The sequence below is a fragment of the Tursiops truncatus genome, chromosome 5 (assembly GCF_011762595.2).
Source record: "Tursiops truncatus isolate mTurTru1 chromosome 5, mTurTru1.mat.Y, whole genome shotgun sequence".
In the NCBI taxonomy this organism is placed as follows: domain Eukaryota; kingdom Metazoa; phylum Chordata; class Mammalia; order Artiodactyla; family Delphinidae; genus Tursiops; species Tursiops truncatus.
The window spans coordinates 97792609-97812600 of NC_047038.1; the positions used below are offsets into that span (position 1 = coordinate 97792609).

The 19992-nt window shown below is 39.0% G+C and overlaps 1 protein-coding gene and 1 long non-coding RNA gene across 2 annotated transcripts in view; one reads left to right on the forward strand and one right to left on the reverse strand.

Moving 5' to 3' along the window:
• Window positions 1-665: 665 nt before the first annotated feature.
• COQ2 (coenzyme Q2, polyprenyltransferase) lies at window positions 666-19321 on the reverse strand. The gene is made up of 7 exons (XM_019932850.2): window positions 18985-19321; window positions 14493-14659; window positions 10147-10268; window positions 8540-8625; window positions 6745-6878; window positions 3398-3586; window positions 666-1331 (listed from the first exon to the last, which is right to left on the reverse strand). The coding sequence occupies exons 1-7, from the start codon at window positions 19316-19318 to the stop codon at window positions 1167-1169; spliced, it is 1197 nt and encodes a 398-aa protein (XP_019788409.1). The 5' UTR covers window positions 19319-19321; the 3' UTR covers window positions 666-1166.
• Window positions 19271-19992, forward strand: part of LOC141278805 (uncharacterized) — a 33000-nt gene continuing 32278 nt past the window's right edge. Inside the window, exon 1 of the long non-coding RNA XR_012332094.1 lies at window positions 19271-19406. This is a non-coding gene — a long non-coding RNA (uncharacterized lncRNA). The remainder of the gene's footprint in view (window positions 19407-19992) is intronic.

A 19992-nucleotide genomic window follows, 5' to 3' on the forward strand; every position in this document is an offset into this window, starting at 1 on the left:
GCATGTGGGATCTTCCCGGACCAGGGCTGGAACCCGTGTCCCCTGCATTGGCAGGCGGATTCCTAACCACTGTACCACCAGGGAAGCCCCTGTAAATGAAATTTTAGAAACAATGGCTAAGAAAAGCCTCTTTGAGAAGGTGACATTTAGGAAAAGACCTGCAGTGAAGGACTAAGACATAATTCAAGGAGAGCACTGTAGGCAAAGGAAATTGTACATGTAAAGGCCCTCGGTTGAGTCTGTCCAGCCTGTTGAGGCGCAGTGTGGAGGCCAGCAGGGCTGCAGAGGGGTGTGAGTGGAGGAGCCACAGACAAGGCCAGATCATGGTGGGCTTAGCAGGTGACAAGACTTTTAGCTTGTACTGAGTGACCTGGGAAGATCCTGGAGGGTTCTAAGAAGAATGACATGACCTTATAGAGGTTTTAAGAAAATCACTGTGGCTGCTGTGTTGAGAATATTCTGAAGAGGGTAAGGAAAAAATAGTTACTACACCTAGCCAACATACTGCTATCCTATCAATTACAATCACCTGAGATAAAAAATAAATAAATAGAAATTAAAATCATCATTAGTGACTGTCTGCCCATTCTGGTCACTATGGTTGTATACAGAGACCTCTCAAATAAATGTCAGGGTTGGTAACAAACAGCAGTATGTACAGGTACAACAGGTAAAAAAATTTATTTACTGATTTAAATTCTCCTAAAATATAAAAAACAGAACGGTTTCCTGAATTACAGCTTTTGGCAGTAAGTAAAGGTCAACGCAAAGAACAATAAGCCTCAACTTCCTGTAGCAGCTTTTATTTTGCCCTAAAAAGAGAGTCCATTTTCCTACAAAGACAGTCATTTAGATGAGACACACATCAAGTTTTTTTCTAAAGTGCCAAAACTCATGTAATTCCTGTAACTGCAGATGAGAATTATAACTTAAATACTCCAGGTGATCGCAAATCCTGAAGAGTTCCTGGTTTCTGTGATGGGGAAGAATTTGACTAGTACATAGTTGAACTAAAATCCAGGCAAAAATGCTCTACAACTTCATCTACTGGTTTGTAATTCATTAATATATTGTAAGACTGTTATTCAAATCTAGTTATGTGGTAATAAGACCTGAGAGTATTTTGTAAAAGTTTGTTTTAAAAATCCCCAGATAAACTTAATTTGCTAATTTTCTACTCTATTATCTATATTTTTCTTTGTTTTATCTGTCTCCTTTTCTTTCCACAAATTCCCAAGGACAATTCCTAAGAAAATTATTAGTCCTATTGTTCGGTTGGAGGTGAATTTATCCCAACAATCCTCAGGTCTGTGGATGTCCAGAGTGTAAATCTATAAGAAAAGAATACATGCCATGTTAGAACTCAGTATGGACTTCTAGGCATCACAAATAAACACATCAATATGAAGAAGATAACAGCACTTTGTTATAGAATTTTAAGCAATGGGAAGCCTTTAATGTACCCCAGATTGTTTTCCAACGCAGAAAAAATCTACCATATCTCTCAATGGATATCATCTAAGCTAAAAACTTGCACTTGACGGGTGCACGAACACTCTGAGAGGCAACGCATGCTATTGTTAATTCTATTTTGAAAATTCTTCCTTAAACTGATTGATCTAAAATCTGCTCTCTATAACTCCTACCCTCCAGTTTAGCTCTATTCTTCAGAGCAATGTTTCTCAACAGAGGAACAAGTTACATTTGGACAGGACAACTCTCTACCGTGCAGGGCTGTCTACTGCATCAAGAGATATTTAATGTACCTGGCCCTCGCTCACTAAATGCCTGTAGTGGTCCCTCCCCAGTCTATTTATGATACCCCAAAATACCCCCATACATGTTAAAATCTCCCTCCCATCCCCACATAGAGAAGGGCACCTAAAATCCTAGATCTGCAGGTAGTGACCAAACATACTCTCTTTTCTCCACAGTTGTCCTGCAAATATATTGAGAAAGTCTCATGTCCCTATTTTACGCTTCCCTGGACTTAAGCATCGGAAGCCCTCAACTATTCTTTATTATGTGACCTGCAGGCTTAAAATTATCATGATTTCCTTTCTCCAAATACTAGAAGACTATGTCCATGTTAAAGTACTGTGTCAAGGACTAGGCAGAGGACCACAAAGGCAATTCAGAATATAAAGTGGGTTCCAAATATTTCCTATATTTGTGATTATCCCCATAATTTTTGCCTTCCTCTGCTAATATCCAGGCGCTTAAATATTGCTAAACATCCATTATCCTAACCAGACAATCAACTGATGATAACAGCTCCCGTGGAGCTGAGTAATGACCAAAAGGAGATGCTGAGAAATTCTGAAGAGGAAAATGGTGAAATGTGGAGAATCACTAATTCAAACCTTTTAGCTTTCCTGGTGAGGAAAACAATGAAGGTGATATAGTATGTGGTTTACTTTATGGACATCAGATTTTAGTTTCCTTCATACCATGTTATGCAAGTCCTGCTTACACATGCACCGATCTGTATAAAATAGATCATCTAAATACAGGCTTACTAGCATCTTCTCGATTTTGTCCAAAGAAAATAACAGTAATACTGATGCAAAAATACAGTCCATTTACAAGCAACCTATTTAATTAAATTCTACTTAGTTCATTCATTTTACAGAAGTCAGTGATGTAGACCTGCCATATAAACAAGTGGGGCTGAGGTGCTGGGTGAACATCCTGGCAGTTTCCTACTGTGTAGGCAGAACTCTGACATCTTCCCATTTTGTGTCTTATCTTGCCTTGGTCCCTGTGCCAGTGTGACTCAAACATATGAATGATTAGTTTGCTAACCATCAATAGATGCCCACATTTAAACAATACATTTGTGTTGACCAGTTTGCTTTCAGAGTAATTCAACTCAACCCACAACCTTAAGACATTGCTCAAATTTCTCTAGACACACATCAGAAATAATTCTAGGAAAATTAGAAGGAAAAAAATATCTAGGTTTAGGTTTACATTATTTCTCTAAAATAATACAGCTAGCTTTCTTATATGACATATTGGGGCAGGGAAAGGGCAGTTCAAGGCAGTACAAGCCAAGTAGTTGTTTAAGGAATTAACTTGCTTGGTAAACACAAAGGGCATTTTGTTTAAATAGTTTTCTTTTTGCGGGGAGAGTGGTTTTTTTTTTTTTTTTTTGCGGTATGCGGGCCTCTCCCGTTGCGGAGCACAGGCTCCGGACGCGCAGGCTCAGCGGCCATGGCTCACAGGCCCAGCTGCTCCGCGGCATGTGGGATCTTCCTGGACCGGGGCACGAACCCGTGTCCCCTGCCTCGGCAGGCAGACTCTCAACCACTGCGCCACCAGGGAAGCCCTGTTTAAATAATTTCTATAATTTACACCAAAGAAAAAAGAGGGAAAGATATGGAAAAGATCAAACCTGGTGAGCCAGATGGGCCCCTACAGCAGCCAGAGCAGTGTAGTAGGGCACAGTTTGACCAATGTTCACTCCCACCAGGCTCAGTGCCCCCAGCATCGCCACAGTGAAGCCACTGAGCCACTGCTTGGTATCTTCACGGAACAGCAGTGCCGTGGACTTAAGCCCGATCAGAGCATCATCTCTCTTGTCCTAACATGAGAAAGCAGTAAGAAATTGCCTGGATTTTACTGAGATTTAATTCACATATAAAGTTTACCATTTTGAAGTATGTAATTCAGTGGTTTTAGTATATTCACAAGGTTGTGCAACCATCACTACCATCTAATTCCAGGAGAAACTGTCTTTTAAAGAACATGACAGTAACTCAGAAACAGTTGATCAAAAATGAATGTGCAGGCCAAATCAAAGTTAAATGTTACTGCTAAAATTATCTTCCAGACCTATTTCTACATATCGTCGTACTTTTACGACCCTATACTGACTTTCAACTATACTTTTACTAATAAATTAGAAGTCAGACTCTAATTCTTCACATAGCTCTTCTTTACTTGAGTTTTCAAATCTCAATAATTTCCTATACATTTTAGTTTCAATCTTGCTAAAATCACACATGTGGAAAAATGCTCACTTGCCACCTAACCACATCCATTCAGATTTCACTTCTGGCTCAGTTTATTCCTTGCCTCTCCCATCAAATCCTTCCTGTTTAAGTAGAGCTAGGTCCTGATGATACACTCACATCTGGCTGACTGGTCTCCTCCAGCAACTTTATTTGTAAGCATTTCCATATAATGTTGTAATCACAGTCATGTGACATCAGAGGCTGCATGCAAAGTGGGTACAGAGGGAATGTACCTCAACATAATAAAGGCCATATATGACAAACCCAAAGCAAACATACTCAATGGTGAAAAACTGAAAGCAGTCCTTCTAAGATCAGAAACAAGATGAGGATGCCCACTCTTGCCACTTTCATTCAACATAGTATTGGAATTCTCAGCTAGAGCAATTAGGCAAGAAAAAGAAATAAAAGACACCCAAATTGTAAAGGAAGAAGAAAAACAATCACTATTTGCAGGTGACATGGTTTTATATACAGAAAACCCTAAAGTGGCCACCAAAAACCTATTAGAAATTATAAACACATAAAGTAAAGCTGTAGGGTACAAGATCAATATACAAAAATCTGTTGTGTTTCTATATACTAATAGTGAGCTCAAAGAGAGAGAAATTAAGAAAATAATCTCATTTACAATCACAACAACAACAGCAAAATACCTAGGAATAAATTTAACCATGGAGGTGAAAGACCTGTACTCTGAAAACTATGAGACATTGTTAAAAGAAATGAAGAAGACACACAGAAATGGAAAGATATTCCGTGCTCATGGACTTGGAAGAATTAAAATTATTAAAATATCCATACTGCCTAAAGCAATCTACAGATTCAATACAATCCCTATCAAAATACCAACAACATTTTTCACAGGAATAGAACAAAAAAATCCTAAAATTTGTATGGAACCACGAAAGACCCTGAAAAGCCAAAGCAATCTTGAGAAAAAACAACAAAGCTGGAGGTATCATACTTCCTGATTTCAAATTATACTACAAAGCTATCGTTATCAAAACAGCATGGTATTGGCAGAAAAACAGACACACACAGATCATTGGAAACAGAATTGAGAGCCCAGAAATAAGCCCACCCATATATGAACAATTAATTTACAACAAAGGAGCAAAGAACATAAAATGGAAAAAGGACAGTCTCTTCAACAAACAGTGCTGGGAAAACTGGACAGCCACATGCAAAAAATGGAACTAGACCACTATCTTATACCATACATAAAAATTAACTCAAAATGGATTAAAGGGGCTTCCCTGGTGGTGCAGTGGTTGGGAGTCCGCCTGCCGATGCAGGGGACGCAGGTTTGTGCCCCGGTCCGGGAGGATCCCACATGCTGTGGAGCGGCTGGGCCCATGGGCCATGGCCGCTGGGCCTGTGCATCCGGAGCCTGTGCTCCGCAACAGGAGAGGCCACAGCAGTGAGAAGCCCGTGTACCACAAAAAAAAAAAAAAGGATTAAAGACTTGAATGTAAGACTTGAAACCACAAAATTCCCAGAAGAAAACATAGGCAGTACACTCCCTGACATCAGTCTTAGCAATATCTTTCTGGATATGTCTCCGCAGGTAAGGGAAACAAAAGCAGAAATAAATAAATGAGCCTACAACAAACTAAAAAGCTTCTGCACAGCAAAGGAAACCATCAATAAAATGAAAAGACAATCTACCACATGGGAGAAGATACTGGCAAATCATATATCCGGTAAGGTGTTAATATCCAGAATATATAAAGAACTCATCAACCAAAAAACAAATAACCCAATTAAAAAATGGGCAGAGGATATGAATAGAATGCCCTGAAGAAATTTTCTAAGGAAGACATACAGATGGCCAATAGGCACGTGAAAAGATGTTCAACATCACTAATTAATAGGGAAATGCGAACCAAAACCACGATGAGATATCATCTCATGCTTGTTAGAATGGCTATCTAAAAGACAGGAATATAACTAGTGTTGACAAGGATGTGGAGAAAGAGGAGCCCTTGTGCACTGTTGGTGGGAATATAAATACGGAAAAACAGTAAGGAGATTCCTCAAAAAGTTAAGAATAGAACTACCATATGGTTCAGCTATTCCACTTCTGGATATTTACCTGAAGAAAACAAAGACACTAATTCAAAAAGATATATATGTACCCCAATGTTCACTGCAGTGTTATTTACAAGCCAAGATATGGAAACAATGTGAGTGCCCATCAACAGATGGATGGATAAACATGTGGTATATACATACAGTGGAATACTACTCAGCCATAAGAAGATAAAATCTTGCCAACTGCAACAACATAGATGGATCTTGAGGGTATTATGCTAAGTAAAGTAAGTCAGACAGAAAAAGACAAATACCACTATGATTTCACTTATGTGTGGAATATTAAAAGAAAGAGAGAAATAAACGAACAAACAAAATAAAACTAACACATAGATACACAGAATAGATTAGTGGTAACCAGAGGGGAAAGGGGAAGGGGGAGGGCAAAATGGGTAAAGGGGGTCAATGGTATGGTGATGGATGGAAACTAAACTTTTGATGCTGAGTATGCTGTAGTGTATACAGAAGTCGAAATATAATGTTGTACACATGACACATATAATGTTACTTCAATTTTTTTTAAAAGCCTAAAGAAAAAAAACTTTCCCTTTAATTTAGTACTTATTTTTAAAGTTCTTAAAAAATGATAACAGTTAAGCCAAAGTTATGAAAAAGAATATTTCTTTACCTGATGAGCATAGATAGTATCGTATATTAGAGTCCACATAATTCCAGAAAAATAAAGAGGAAGGCAAACAGATGGATCACAGGAGCCCTTGACAGCAGACCATCCAAGTAATGCTCCCCAATTAAAAGTCAACCCTATAATTAGTGAAACAGAAAGAGGAGAAAAGTCTAAATGTACTTTAGAATTCCAAAGGGAAGGAGAGAGGCATCAGCATGTATTAAATGCTTCTATGTATTAGGCTCTGTGTATGCTGTTTTCTCCCTTAAATTTTCTCAAGTCTCTCATGTGGCAGTTATTAGCTACATTTTACAAAAAAGGAAAACAGAACCAGAAAGGTTAAATAACAATTAAAATAACAGAGCTAACAGAAAGAAGAATATCTCCCTGATAAATAGGAGGTTTCATGAGAACAACATTTATCCTACCTAGTATGACGACTGGCACCAATGATAAATAGTATTAGATGCTAGAGTTTGAACTTAGACCTATCTGAGTCAAACTCCTGTTGTTTTTTCCATTATTGCTCTATTTCCCCTTTAAGTTACAGAAACAACAGTTAGACAGGAACACTTGTTCTTCAAGTCCACCCTCTCTGAGGACTGTAAACAAACTCCACATGGTGACAACTCCTAAATATCTATGTGTAAGCCTAATCACTTTCCTCAGCTTCAGACTAGAAACTGAATTGCCTGCTAGACATCTCCACCTGCAAGTCCCTCAGGTACATTGACATGCATGCTCTGTGGGGCCACAGAGGAGAGGTACTTCATCAACTGAGGAGGAGGGATTCTAAGTGGAAACAGGCAATGAGGAGGAGAAAAAGGGTTTCTGAGGTGTTTGGGACCCACTGACTTTGAGGTATCTGAGGGACTTGCTCCTTCAAGATGATGAATGTGTTTCAGTCATGTTTATTTTCCTAGTACCTGGTGTGATTCCTGGCACAAAGTAAAAGTCAGGGTTTCAATAAATATTTAAAGTAAAAATACTAGTTTTCTTAATACTCTATTCTAGGAATAGAACAGAAAAGTCTAGGAGTAGATATTTTTGCAATAGGTTTCGACTTACCTACCTATCTTCCTCTATCTGCCAACAAATATTGAATACCTGTGATGTGCCAAGCACCATGTTAGATGCTGCACCATCCATATATAAAGAATGCTTTATCTTCTAGGTGTTTACAATTTATTAATGGGAAGAGAGGGTAGGCTCTCAATATCTTCCTGTTGAATTACTGCTGTTGAAATGAGTAAGTGTCACATTAGAGTGCTATGGGAGCCCAGGAGGGACTGGCTAACTTTCTTCTGGTAAGTTTAAGAAAGGCTTCCCAGAAAGGGAGCTAAGCTATCACACACTTCAACTCTTGTTCTCCTGCCTCAGAGTGCTTTCTATTCCAATCCCCAAAATCTTCAGGGCATCTAGATCAACTACCTAAAGACAGCGGTGAAGTCAAGGGGCTAATTTTCTTTCTTCATGACATACCTAGATTTTTAAGAGCATTTCAGAAAATAATAATGATGATAATCTTAGCAGATGTCCAAGATTTTTTAGCCAATAAAAATAGCTAATTGCCCTCCATTAAAACATGAAAATCTATTCCTGGTTTGGAAAATTTCATGACTGACTTAACATTTTATCTCTGCCACATCACACACACACACACACACACACACACACACACACACACACACACACACACACACACCCCCCCACACACACACATGCATTGATTGATATTATATATAAAAGTATAGCTTGAGGGTATCGAAGGAAATACTTATAGTTATTTCAAGCTCACCCAAAGCTAATTGAGGCCAGTATGTAATTCTCTTCATTAGCGGGTAGGTGATGACAAGAAGTAGGGATGCTGCTCCAAGAGCTATACTGAAATCAAGAAAAAACATGAAAAAGATTAATATCACCATCTCTTAAAAATCGGTAAATAAGGGGCTTCCCTGGTGGCGCAGTGGTTGAGAGTCCGCCTGCCGATGCAGGGGACATGGGTTCGTGCCCTGGTCCGGGAGGATCCCACATGCCGCGGCGTGGCTGGGCCCGTGAGCCATGGCCACTGAGCCTGCGCATCCGGAGCCCATGCTCCGCAACAGGAGAGGCCACAACAGTGAGAGGCCCTCGTATCACCAAAAAAAAAAAAAAAAACGGTAAATAAGACAACAATAGCAACACTAATGAGGAAATGATTTATCTAAATTGTATTTTTTGTAAAATTCTCTTCCTAGACGTTTATTCCTGGACTTTAATTAACATAAAGGGTGATTAGAAAATATCTTAAGTGTTACAAACAATGAAACAAAATAAGAATAGCTAACACATATATTGCTTTCATGTATTAGGACTGTTTTAACTGCTCTACATATGTTAAGTCATTATAACCTTCACCACAACCTTACGAGGCAGGTAGTTTTATTCTACTTGGTTTTTTGCAGATGAAAAAACTAAAGTCAAAGAGAGAAAGTAATTTGCCAATTGTTATACAGCTAGTCAGTAGCAGGGCCAGGAAGCAAACCTAAGGCATCTGGCCCCAGTATCCAACATAATACTCCCCATGTGCTGCTGCCTAAATTTTGCTTTCAAACATTAAGATAGCTAGTAAACTGAGATGTCCTAACAGAGAATTAGAGTCAAGATATCCCTCCCTATATGCACAAGGGGTTACTTCTCTAGAAGAGGATAAGGTCACAAAGTACCTATGAAAGGACGACAGTCAGATAAGATGTTTTTAGGAAGTTCACAGCTCACTTAACACTACCCCTCCAGGAATAACCTTTCAAAGTGTTTTCACTTGACTGAAGCTATCAGAACAAGATATACAATTAAGTCTAGTCTCTATAAAATATGCTTATTTGCTGAACTCCTCTTTTTGTCTTATTGAAGCACTATGTAAGCAGCCATCTGGTACACAAATGTCTAATTTTGTCTCTGTTTAAGAAGTATAAGAATGAGTTCTTTTTTCTTCTGTCATTGATTAGGAATATGACTCTGGGAAAGACCCAGTTCCTCTTTTTGCAAAGTAAGCATAATCACTTCTGCCTCTAACGCTTCAGAGATACTACCAGGATAAATAAAATTATACATATGGGTATATACACACACTCCCACGCATGCACCTAGAAAACCTAGGAAAAGTGTCTTGAGTCCTTTAGGGAACACATAGTGCAAGTACTGGAGGTGGTGCAGAATAAACGAAACACTGATCTCTTCATTCCTTTGGCTGAAAGCATTCTTGACTTTACATTGTGTGGTGACTTACTTACATTGCTAACTTTACAGATGCTTGATTAGGTAATAAACAACTTTGTAATACAGATATTTCTATTTTATTTTATATGTACTTCTATGTCAAAGGAAAGACTTTTTACATGATTATGAAAAACACATATACTGTACCTGTAGTAATTCAGACACAGAAGAACACCCAGTGCCAAGGTCAGCTGTCCCCCAAGAAAAACAAAGGATTGAAAAGTTGAAATGTCTCCAGCAGCTATTGGGCGACTTGCTGTTCTTGTAACCTTAACAACATAAAAACAGATACCTTAGCATCGGGGAATAGCTCAATCATTTACTTAAACATTTACTCAAGAGACTGGCCCATGGTAAGTACTAAGGCAGAAATATGAATAAAAGGTGAACATTGGAAGTACTACCATGAATGAAAACTTCTATTTAAAATAGCATTGAAAAGAACTAAAAATTCCCAACATTCATTCCTCTTTCTTTCCATCTCCTATCCCCATCTCCAAACAAACAAAACAAAGCAATTTCGTAATCTAACTATTACCTATCCAGCTTAGCAAGTATATGTTCAATTTCCATGGAGCAAAGAGGGACAAAAATAATAAGAATTCTCAGGAAAGAAGAAAGTGCAGAGCATGTTAGATAAGGCTGATATCATGTAAATGCTTTGAGTATGGGAAGCACTGCAATCAGATATCAGACATGAAGAAAGAAGACAGATTATCTGAGTTTGAAAGTGGGAGTGCTTTTGCCAGTCTACGTAGGAATGGGGCTGTAATCTTATATTAACTACACCCATATATAAAGGGCAAACTCACTGTAAGAATATAGGTAGAGCAATTATGTGAACAAATAATATATATTGTTCTTTTCCTTCCAAGAGATCATGAAATGTGATTATTCTAAATTCAACCACAAATAAAGAGCATAACAAAAATTTTCAGCATTGCTGGAAGTTAAGAACTCAGGATCTGGGATTAGAGAGCCTAGCATTTGAATTCAATTCCATCACTTATTGGCTGTGTGAATTCTGGCAAGTTACTTGACCTCCCTCAGGCTTAGGTTATTTACCTATTTAAGGAAAAACAGAAAGAGAGGGAGACGTAATAATAGCACGTACCTTACAGAGTGAATGCAATGCCTGATGCAATAAATGTTAACTATAATTAATATAACATATTTTTGTATGATTTATAGCAAGGGTTTAGCAAACTATGGCCTGTGAGCCAAATCCAGCTTTCTGTCTGTTTTTGGTTGGAACCATGAGCTAACGATGGTTTTTACTTTTTTTGGTGGTTGAAAATAAACAAAGAAATAGTAATGTATTGTGCCACATGAAAATAAGAAATTCAAATTTCAGTGTCCACAAATAAAATTTTATTGAAAGAGACACACCCATTTTTTTACATATTGTATGTGGCTGCTTTCACACTGTAACAGAGTGCAGTAGTTGCAACAAAGACTGCGTGGCCCACAAAGCCTAAAATATTTACTATCTGGTCCTTTACAGAAGAAATTTGCTGACCCAATTTATAGCATGCTTCACTGTGCAATAAAACAGTTTGTCAAAAACTGTAATGACTCATCTTGCTTAGTGCCAGAACTGGATATCTCATCCTTGATTTGGTCCCTGTAGCTTCAAGTGGGAATAATATTTATGTTCTTGTATTTGATTTAGGATATTATGATTATTCCTGCCAGTATTTGAATGCTAATAATCTAAGAGCTATATATGCATCACATCATTGAATCCTTGTAACAACTCTCTTTTAGCCACTCACAAGTTCTTGCCATTTCTAAGTTTTAGGAAACTGAGGCAGAGTGGCTCAGTAACTTTCCAAGGTCACAGATACTAAGGTAGCACAGTCAGTCCAGTCCCACCAACCACAGTACTAACCACAAAATTACACTGCCCCTCCAGTACAATGGTAATTGCCTGCCTAAACTCAAGAGGTGAAAAACAAGCACTCCATCAAAAGAATAAAAACGATGCAATATGATGATCAAAAAACATATTCTGTGTGGCTTTTATGAAACTAGAATGCTCACAGCTTACAAAACCAAATCATTAATACCTGTGCATTGATATTATTTCAATGTTTATTGGACCTAATGTTTATCGCATGACTAGCAGATTACATACATCATCAACAAAACACAGTTAACCCAAATAACCTAATAGCAATTCACTTACCACTTAATGTATTAGCAATTTACTTAGTCATCTAACATACTAAGCAAAACCCTCAGCCATAAACATACTGTCTTTAAGAAAATGTAAGGTAAGCATTACAATTTGACCAAGGTTTTTAACCCATTCTGTAAAAGAGATGCTCATAACATTTTAAAATTCATGTTAGCAAAACCATAGCTATACAATACTCATTTAAGTGCTTTGTTGTATGTCACCACAGACTGTAGATTCCTCTAATCAGAGAAAAATGGCACAGGGGAGATGTAAGATATCTAATCAGTTCCCTTTTATCTAGTGAGTATAAAAATCACTTAAGACAAAACTAAAATGGCTCTATTTCGTTAATTAAAGAAGTAGAAAATGTTGGTTGGTTTGATTATGTTATTTTTTTTTATTATTTTTTTTTTTTTGCGGTACGTGGGCCTCTCACCGCTGTGGCCTCTCCCGTTGCGGAGCACGGGCTCCGGACACGCAGGCTCAGCGGCCATGGCCCACGGGCCCAGCCGCTCCGCGGCATGCGGGATCCTCCCAGACCGGGGCACGAACCTGCGTCCCCTGCATCGGCAGGCGGACTCTCAACCAGTGCGCCACCAGGGAAGCCCTATGTTATTTTTTAATTAAACTTCTTTTGAGATAATTGTAGATTCACATGCAATTTTTTTTAAAAAAATCTCTGTATTATAAGAAATATAGAGATCCTATGTATCCTTTATTTAGTTTTCCCCAAGGGTAACATCTTGCAAAACTTTACAGTACAATATCACAACCAGGATTTTGACATTAGGCTGCTCTAAATGTGTTCAATAGTTATTTTGAAGTGATACTGGCCAGAAGCCTCATTAATATGGTTATGCAGATGAAAAACTGACCAGGATGTGCAAACCCCCAAAACAAGAAAGTACGCATCTCCTGGCATAGATCAAAGCATCCCAATGGTCAGCGAGACATAGAGATGCCTTAACATGCATCACCTGCCACTCTGCCACTATCCTACCCTCCAGCCACACACAAACCACATAGTTGCAGTTGTCAAGCATAATATATTTTATCTCACAGCCATGCCTCTGTGTCCACTGTTTCCTCTGCCTAGAGTGACCTTCACCCTCCTGTCCAGGCTTTTTTTGCCATCTTAGTCTGTCATAGTTCCAAAGTCACCTTACCCCACCTCACCCCATCAAAACTTCTCTCTAACCCTCTGCATTATGCTAAGGTAAGGTAGGTGGTCTGCAGTAAGTGCCCTGTGGACACCATCTCTTGATAGCTACTAAACTGAAGTCAGCAATGTTGTCTTTCATCCACACAATCCTAGAACCTGTCACTGTGTCTCATAGATAGTAGGTATTCAATAAATGTTTTTGAATTTAAAAATTATTAATGTGACACTGTTCTATAAGCTAAAAATCATTATGGGTGTGCTTTGCTTAAGGAAAACTAAGACTTATATGAAAGGCAAACCAGGGAAGATTATTCACTTTATGTGAGTGTCACATGATTATTTACTTCACATAATTCACCCTGGATTTCTTATAAATTGAACGTTTACTTGATTATTTACTCAAGCATTTAATGATTTTATACTTGTTATAGTATGGCTGCTGGAATAAAAGGCAAACAAGACAGACCATTCCCTTGAGAAAATAATGGTCTATTGAAGAACAAAGAAATAATTACACACATGCATTAGAACATGCATAGAAAATAATCTAGAGACATATGATGTATCAGACTTTAAATGAAGTTTTCTTCTGGGGGCTTGGGGGAGGTGATAAGGAAGACTTACATTTTCTATCCTTTCTATTTTTGTACTGTCTGAATTTTTCAGAATAAACATGTATTATTTTTCTAAGGAGAAAAAAATAAAATTATGTTTTTAAAAGAAATAATTATAGCAAATGCTAATAGGGCTGCCTTGATTCATTTAAATTAAGATCTGATTTACATACGAATAGTTATGGCTCCAACATATATCTCAAAGGAAGGGATGACAGTTCTTTTAGACACCCAAAGGTTCAGAATGGAATTTTCACCTTCACTCCCAACATCCTTTCTCTGGCCTTCCAAATTCTAATTCGTTTTGTAAAAATGATGTACACACCTTGCCCCCATGGCCGCTCCTCTGTTGAGAAAGGAAGCACACCGCACTTTGCAACACCAGCTATTCAACTGATACTGGCACTTCTTACGCTGGATTTCAGTGAGGACGCTAAATGATCCTGTTGCTTTATGTGGCATTCAAAAGTGATGCCACCATCTTACTCTGCAGAATTGAGAGGAGCCTCTCTGTTCCCTTCTGGGACGAATCTACCTTTTTATCGTAGTCCTGGTCCCACATGTCATTAATAGTACAGCCTGCTCCACGCATCAGAACAGCTCCAGTGCCAAAGAGGGATAACATGTACCAATCTGGAAAACAACCTGGTTCAGCTGCCAGACCAATGCTCCAAGTACATGGCAGGTACAGTAGCCAGGTTCCTAAGCAAAATAAAAAGACAAAAAAAGTACAAATTAAGTTAGCTGTTTTCATTTGTTTGAAATGCTGTATCCAAAAGAAGTAAGGAACACAAAGTCAAAAACACATGACAAAACTGGGAAAATAAGCTTGCAACTCATATAACAGAGGACTATTCTCCCTAATATATAGGGTTCTCAGAAACTGAAGACAGATCAAAAGCCTGATCGAAAAATGGACAAAAAACATAATAGAAAATACAAATGGCTCTTATACCAATGAAAAGATACTCAACTTTGATAAATACACATGAAAATTACATTGAGATAACATTTTCCACCTAGCAGACTGGCACAACCCAAAGGCTGACAACATACTCTGGGGAGCTGGATAGTCATATATGTCTGATGAGGTTGCAAATGTTCCAGTTCCTACGGAGGGTAAGCTGAAGAGTTTTCCTATACGTGTGTGTGTGTGTGTGTGTATACGCACAGGCATACACATATAAAACAAATACATACATTTGAATGTATGTTCATAAACTATGTCAGGAAGGAAACATTAGAAACTGATACTGAGAGTTGCCTTTGGGGAAGAAAACTGGTTGGTTGGGAAAAAGGGGTGGAAGACTTAGTTTTCACTCTATACCCTTATACCTTTTTAAATTTTGTATCATCTGCATGTATTACCTCCTCAAAAAACTTTAATAAAACTTTCTTTATTGTTAATATAATATAATAAAATGGTTTGGGGGGGAAAGAAGGATTAACCTACTGTTTTTTTTTAAAAATATTTTGCTACTACATGCACAAATGGGATTAGTTCTTGGTACTCAGCCCATAAACTAGATGAAATTAAGCTAAAACCAAATAAATTGTAGGGATAGGAGCCTTCACACATGACCTGTAGTAGATATCCTATTTTCAAAAGAAAATCTTTCAACAAATGTTTGGATATTGTACCTATTAGATAAATTCTGAGCTTTTCTTTCCTATTCGTAATATAAGAGTGTATATTAGCAATATAAGAGTGCCACCCCACAAATGTGTCCCTTTGGCATGAGGATTAATTTAGGCCAATTATTTTTAAGAAACAGAAGATTCAAGAACATTTTCAAGAATGTTACCAGAGTAGACCTATCATCAGATATCTGCCAAAAATATGGGCTAGGTGTGGTGGGGAAACTTGATAGGGCCTAGAGACCAGAGACGACCGTTTACCAAACATTTACTTTTCTATCTCCAGTGAATTACCTTCCTCCCCTTTTAATTCCCAAACCACTACCCCCAATATCCTGCTGTGTCTTTAGCTGAAGATATTTAAGGTGAGGGTATTTTGGCCATTTTGATGAGTTACTCAGTCTTCCTGGGTCTCTCTCACCCACACATGCTATTAAATTTTTGTTTGATTTTTTCCTATTAATCTGTCTCGTGTCAACTTAATTCTTAGACTTAACTTAGAAGGGTAGAGGATAATTTCTTCCTCCTCAAAAAGTGGAATAAATAGGACATGTGGCTAAAGAAAAATCAGATCCTGTACAAAAATGGTCAAATGATAAAGTCATTATGATTATGTTTAAGCTTCATTAAATTTAAGCTTTATTCATTTGCAAATATTTATAAAGCACATATTTTGTACCAGAGTTGTTCCAGGAACTGGGAATACAATGGTGACTAAGTGAGGGCTGATTTCTGCCTTCACACAGCTTATAAAGCAAAAGGAAGAAACACGGTTAAATAAATAACACTGAAATAGATCAATTCAACAACAGGGAAAGTACACGATGCTATAAAGGCATAAAACAATGCCACCCAAGTTAACGGGGGATGGAGTAGGAAAAACTCAGGAAGTCTTTTCCAAAAGGGGCTTAAACACACAGAAAAGGCAAGACAAGGAGAGGCTAAAAATCAGAAATGACCAGTCTAGACCTGAATTCAGGTTGTCCTGGGCAGACTCATATTCAGTGTGTCCCATCTAAAACAATAACAACAATGCCATTTTCTAAATGTTTGTGAAATGTCAAGCAGTGTTCTAAATGCTTTATATATACAAACTCATTTAATCCTCAAAGACACCCTTATAAAGTAGGCACTATTATTATTCCTATTTTACAGATGAGGAAACAGATGCACGAAGAGGTTAAAACACAATGGGTTTAACCACTTCCTTTTCCCTGGACATATCAGTATAGCTCAGAGGGACAGAGGAGTAGCTAGCTGATCCTGCCCTGACAGAAAAAAAAGATCACTACTTCACAGGCATTTTCCTGGTACAAGTAGAAATGAAGGCTCCATTTAAAAAAGAATTCTAAAGAGAAAGATGTGTAACCACCTATAGCATTTTGTGTCAGTGTCAAAATTTCCTTGGCTGTAAGTCTGCATTTTAGGTACCGTATTCACTGATAGGAATCTGCAGGGCACCCCTATAGATGAGGAGGGTTCCTGCAGTGAAGGTTCAATGGCTGCTCCTAGTAAGTGACACTAGACACTAAAGTATATTAAACTTGAAGCCTCAGCGCTCCTCATCTACAAAAGAGGGGAAAGAACATCATCTACCTCTTAGAGTTGTTATAAGACAATATTAATAATGGTGATAATGAAAACAATAACAAATTCATAGTGCTTACTCTGTGCCAGGTGCTGTCCTACAATAGTTTTGATTCTCACAACAAACCTATGAGATAGGCACAACTTCTATTATACCCATTTAACAAACACAGAAACTGAAGCATAGAGACAGTAATTTGCCCAGGGCCACACAGGCAAAAACATGGCAGAGCTGGATTCAAACCCAAGCAGTCTGGCTCCAGGCTATCACTCTGGATACCTAAAGCTCTAAACACCCATGAGTTCTTATTGTTCTTTTGCCCTCCTGATTCTCACCAACATTTTCTGGTCTCCCCTATGACACTTTCATTCTGTTCTCTCCCATGAAGAAAGATGCAGAGGTGGGAGGATACAATAGGTTTCAGAAAGATATACTTATTAGAGAAAAAGTAAAAACTCTCTGGGAGATTATAAAGTGAGTAAGCATTCTGAGAGGTGATGGGCAGACCAAAGAGCTTGTGTAAACTGAGTCTAAGATTCATTCACTAATTACACATTGTCTTCAAGAAAACATAAATGCAGTTTCAGCCATAAACGTGGTAAAACCAGTTATACCACCAATTTAGTGGAAAGAGTGCTACCTGCTGAAACCTCCTGAAATAATGTAGTTTGTGACATGGTTGTAGGAAGTTGTAATCCTTTCTGAAAAACAACGAAACCCACTTTTTAACAAGATCAAAATTCAACAAAATAAAACAAAAAACATAAAATTACCCCACAAAAGAAGAATTTAAGTAAAGAAGTATTGAACCTGGAATTCTACTACTGTCAATTTATTGTTCCTGGCATACAGTAAGGGCTCAAAAAATGTCTGCTGAATGAATTCTGATAGTACTATTCATAAGTTGTCTGAAAAATCCTGCAGTCACCTTATTTAGAACCAAAGCAAGCAGGCTTGTATCTTCTTAACATACATAATACTATTAACCGAATCTTCTCCAACTCACACAATACTCTGTCTTTTTAAACTAGACTGGGAGTTCTTTGAAAGTACAAAGTTTCCATAGCTCTTTCTAGCCCTAAGGCTACGCAATGCTGTAGGCTTAATTCATTCAATACTACCGCTAGGCTGTTCTAGACACTAGATATAAAAGTCCCATATAAGTGGAGCTTATACTGTACTGGAGAAGTGTATCAACCAATAAATGCATACGGCTAGTGGCGAATGCTATGAAGAAAAATGGGGGGTAAAGAGAGACTGAGGAGAAAGGTGAATTTAAATAGGAAGTTCAGCAAAATCCTCCCTTAGGAGGCGACTGTGAGCTGATAAGTAGTCCATAAATGCTGTACCCGCAGCATCCAAATGAATTAAATCTTTGTGTGACGGATGGTGCAGGGCAAAGAGCAAAAAAAACTCAGCATCATCTGGTCTGGCTCTGCCAAAGAGCCTTAATTTCCTCAGCGTCTTTATCGTCTCAATTACTTGCTCTGGGATTATGGGAAGGATGAAACATAATGAACGTAGAAGTGTTTCCACACTGTAAATCTGCGCAAATGCAGAGATACGGGTACGGAATTTCTGCTCGATTCACTACTTAAACACGGACTGTGGAATGAGCGAATTTTTTGCCCAGCTCACGTGCTCAGGATTCAGAGAGGCTTGACAGCCGGCCGGTTACCTCGGAGATAGCCCTGTTCGGGTGTCTTGACGGTATTCGGCACCTGGCGGCCAAGCCCCGGCTTTCGGACTTCACTTCCACTGCGCCCGCAGCCCCCGGACCGCCACATCCGTCCACACTCACCTATGGGCTTGTCCAACCTCATGAGGCGCAGGTAGGGCTGCAGAGGGCGGGGCGCCGAGTTCACGATCGCCGCCGCAGGCAGGCTCGGCCGCCGCTCGAGCGGTCCCCGCCCGGCTGAGGGCCGCCAGTCTCCCGCGTGTAGCCCACGGGCCGCGTGCGGCAAGGTGAGGGAGCGGCCGCGCGAGCCCCACAGCCACACCTGCGTCCCTGCCCGCAGGGCCCGCACGAGCCCCGTGCCTGACGCGCCCAGCATGGCGCTCCGGAGAGCGCGGACCCGCGGGGGCCTGACGTCATTCCCGAGCGTCCTGTCACAGGCAGGCATGCGCAGTGACATCAGCAGGATGACCGGTTGGTCGGAGCTTTTCGAGTAACGTGAAACGGGAAGGATTGTGGTCACCTTGACCTGTAAGGGAGTTCTTCAGGTAAAGGAGTTCCTATTATCAAAATACGTAGCAGTTGTAACAGGAAAAAAAAAAACAAAAACACCGAGAAAAACTTACTGAACCCAAAATACTGATTTGCGGTGTTTCCTTTTTAAAGCTAAAAGGGCACCAAGCGGCCAAATCCGAGAATGTACATTAAAATCGTACTCAGAGTTAACAGACATGCATTACACAAGTGAAAACCTTAAACTTGATTATCAATTCAAAGCAGTTCGTATAATCCAGAGGCAGCGAGTGTGTGGGATGCTATGAGCCTGCAGCTAGAATATCTGATCGAAGGGGTTAATCATAGCCAACTAATGGATAGCGCTCTGTGCCAGACACGGTTACAGGCACTTTACATGTATTATCCCATTTAATCACTTACTGACTGACTATGGGCAAGTCTGTCATTTGAATTTTAGTATTCTAGGGAATTGGGTTAGTCTTTCAGCACCTTTCTTTAAAACCTCAACAGTGATTCTGTGATATCTTGTCTCCCGTGGTGGTGGCAACGGGGTGGTCCTTAATAAATTTACAAAAGTAGCTCACAGCCTGTTCAGTTGTAGACAGAGGGATCAAGGCC

Excerpts from the sequence above, each read along its gene's own strand:
- COQ2 (XM_019932850.2), bottom strand. The coding sequence starts at position 19,318 with ATGTCACTGCGCATGCCTGCCTGTGACAGGACGCTCGGGAATGACGTC. Across the intron at positions 10,269-14,492 it reads ACCAGGACTACGATAAAAAG|GTTACAAGAACAGCAAGTCG; the intron begins GTAGATTCGTCC and ends TATGTTGTTAAG. Across the intron at positions 1,332-3,397 it reads GGGCCCATCTGGCTCACCAG|ATTTACACTCTGGACATCCA; the intron begins GTTTGATCTTTT and ends CTTTTCTTATAG.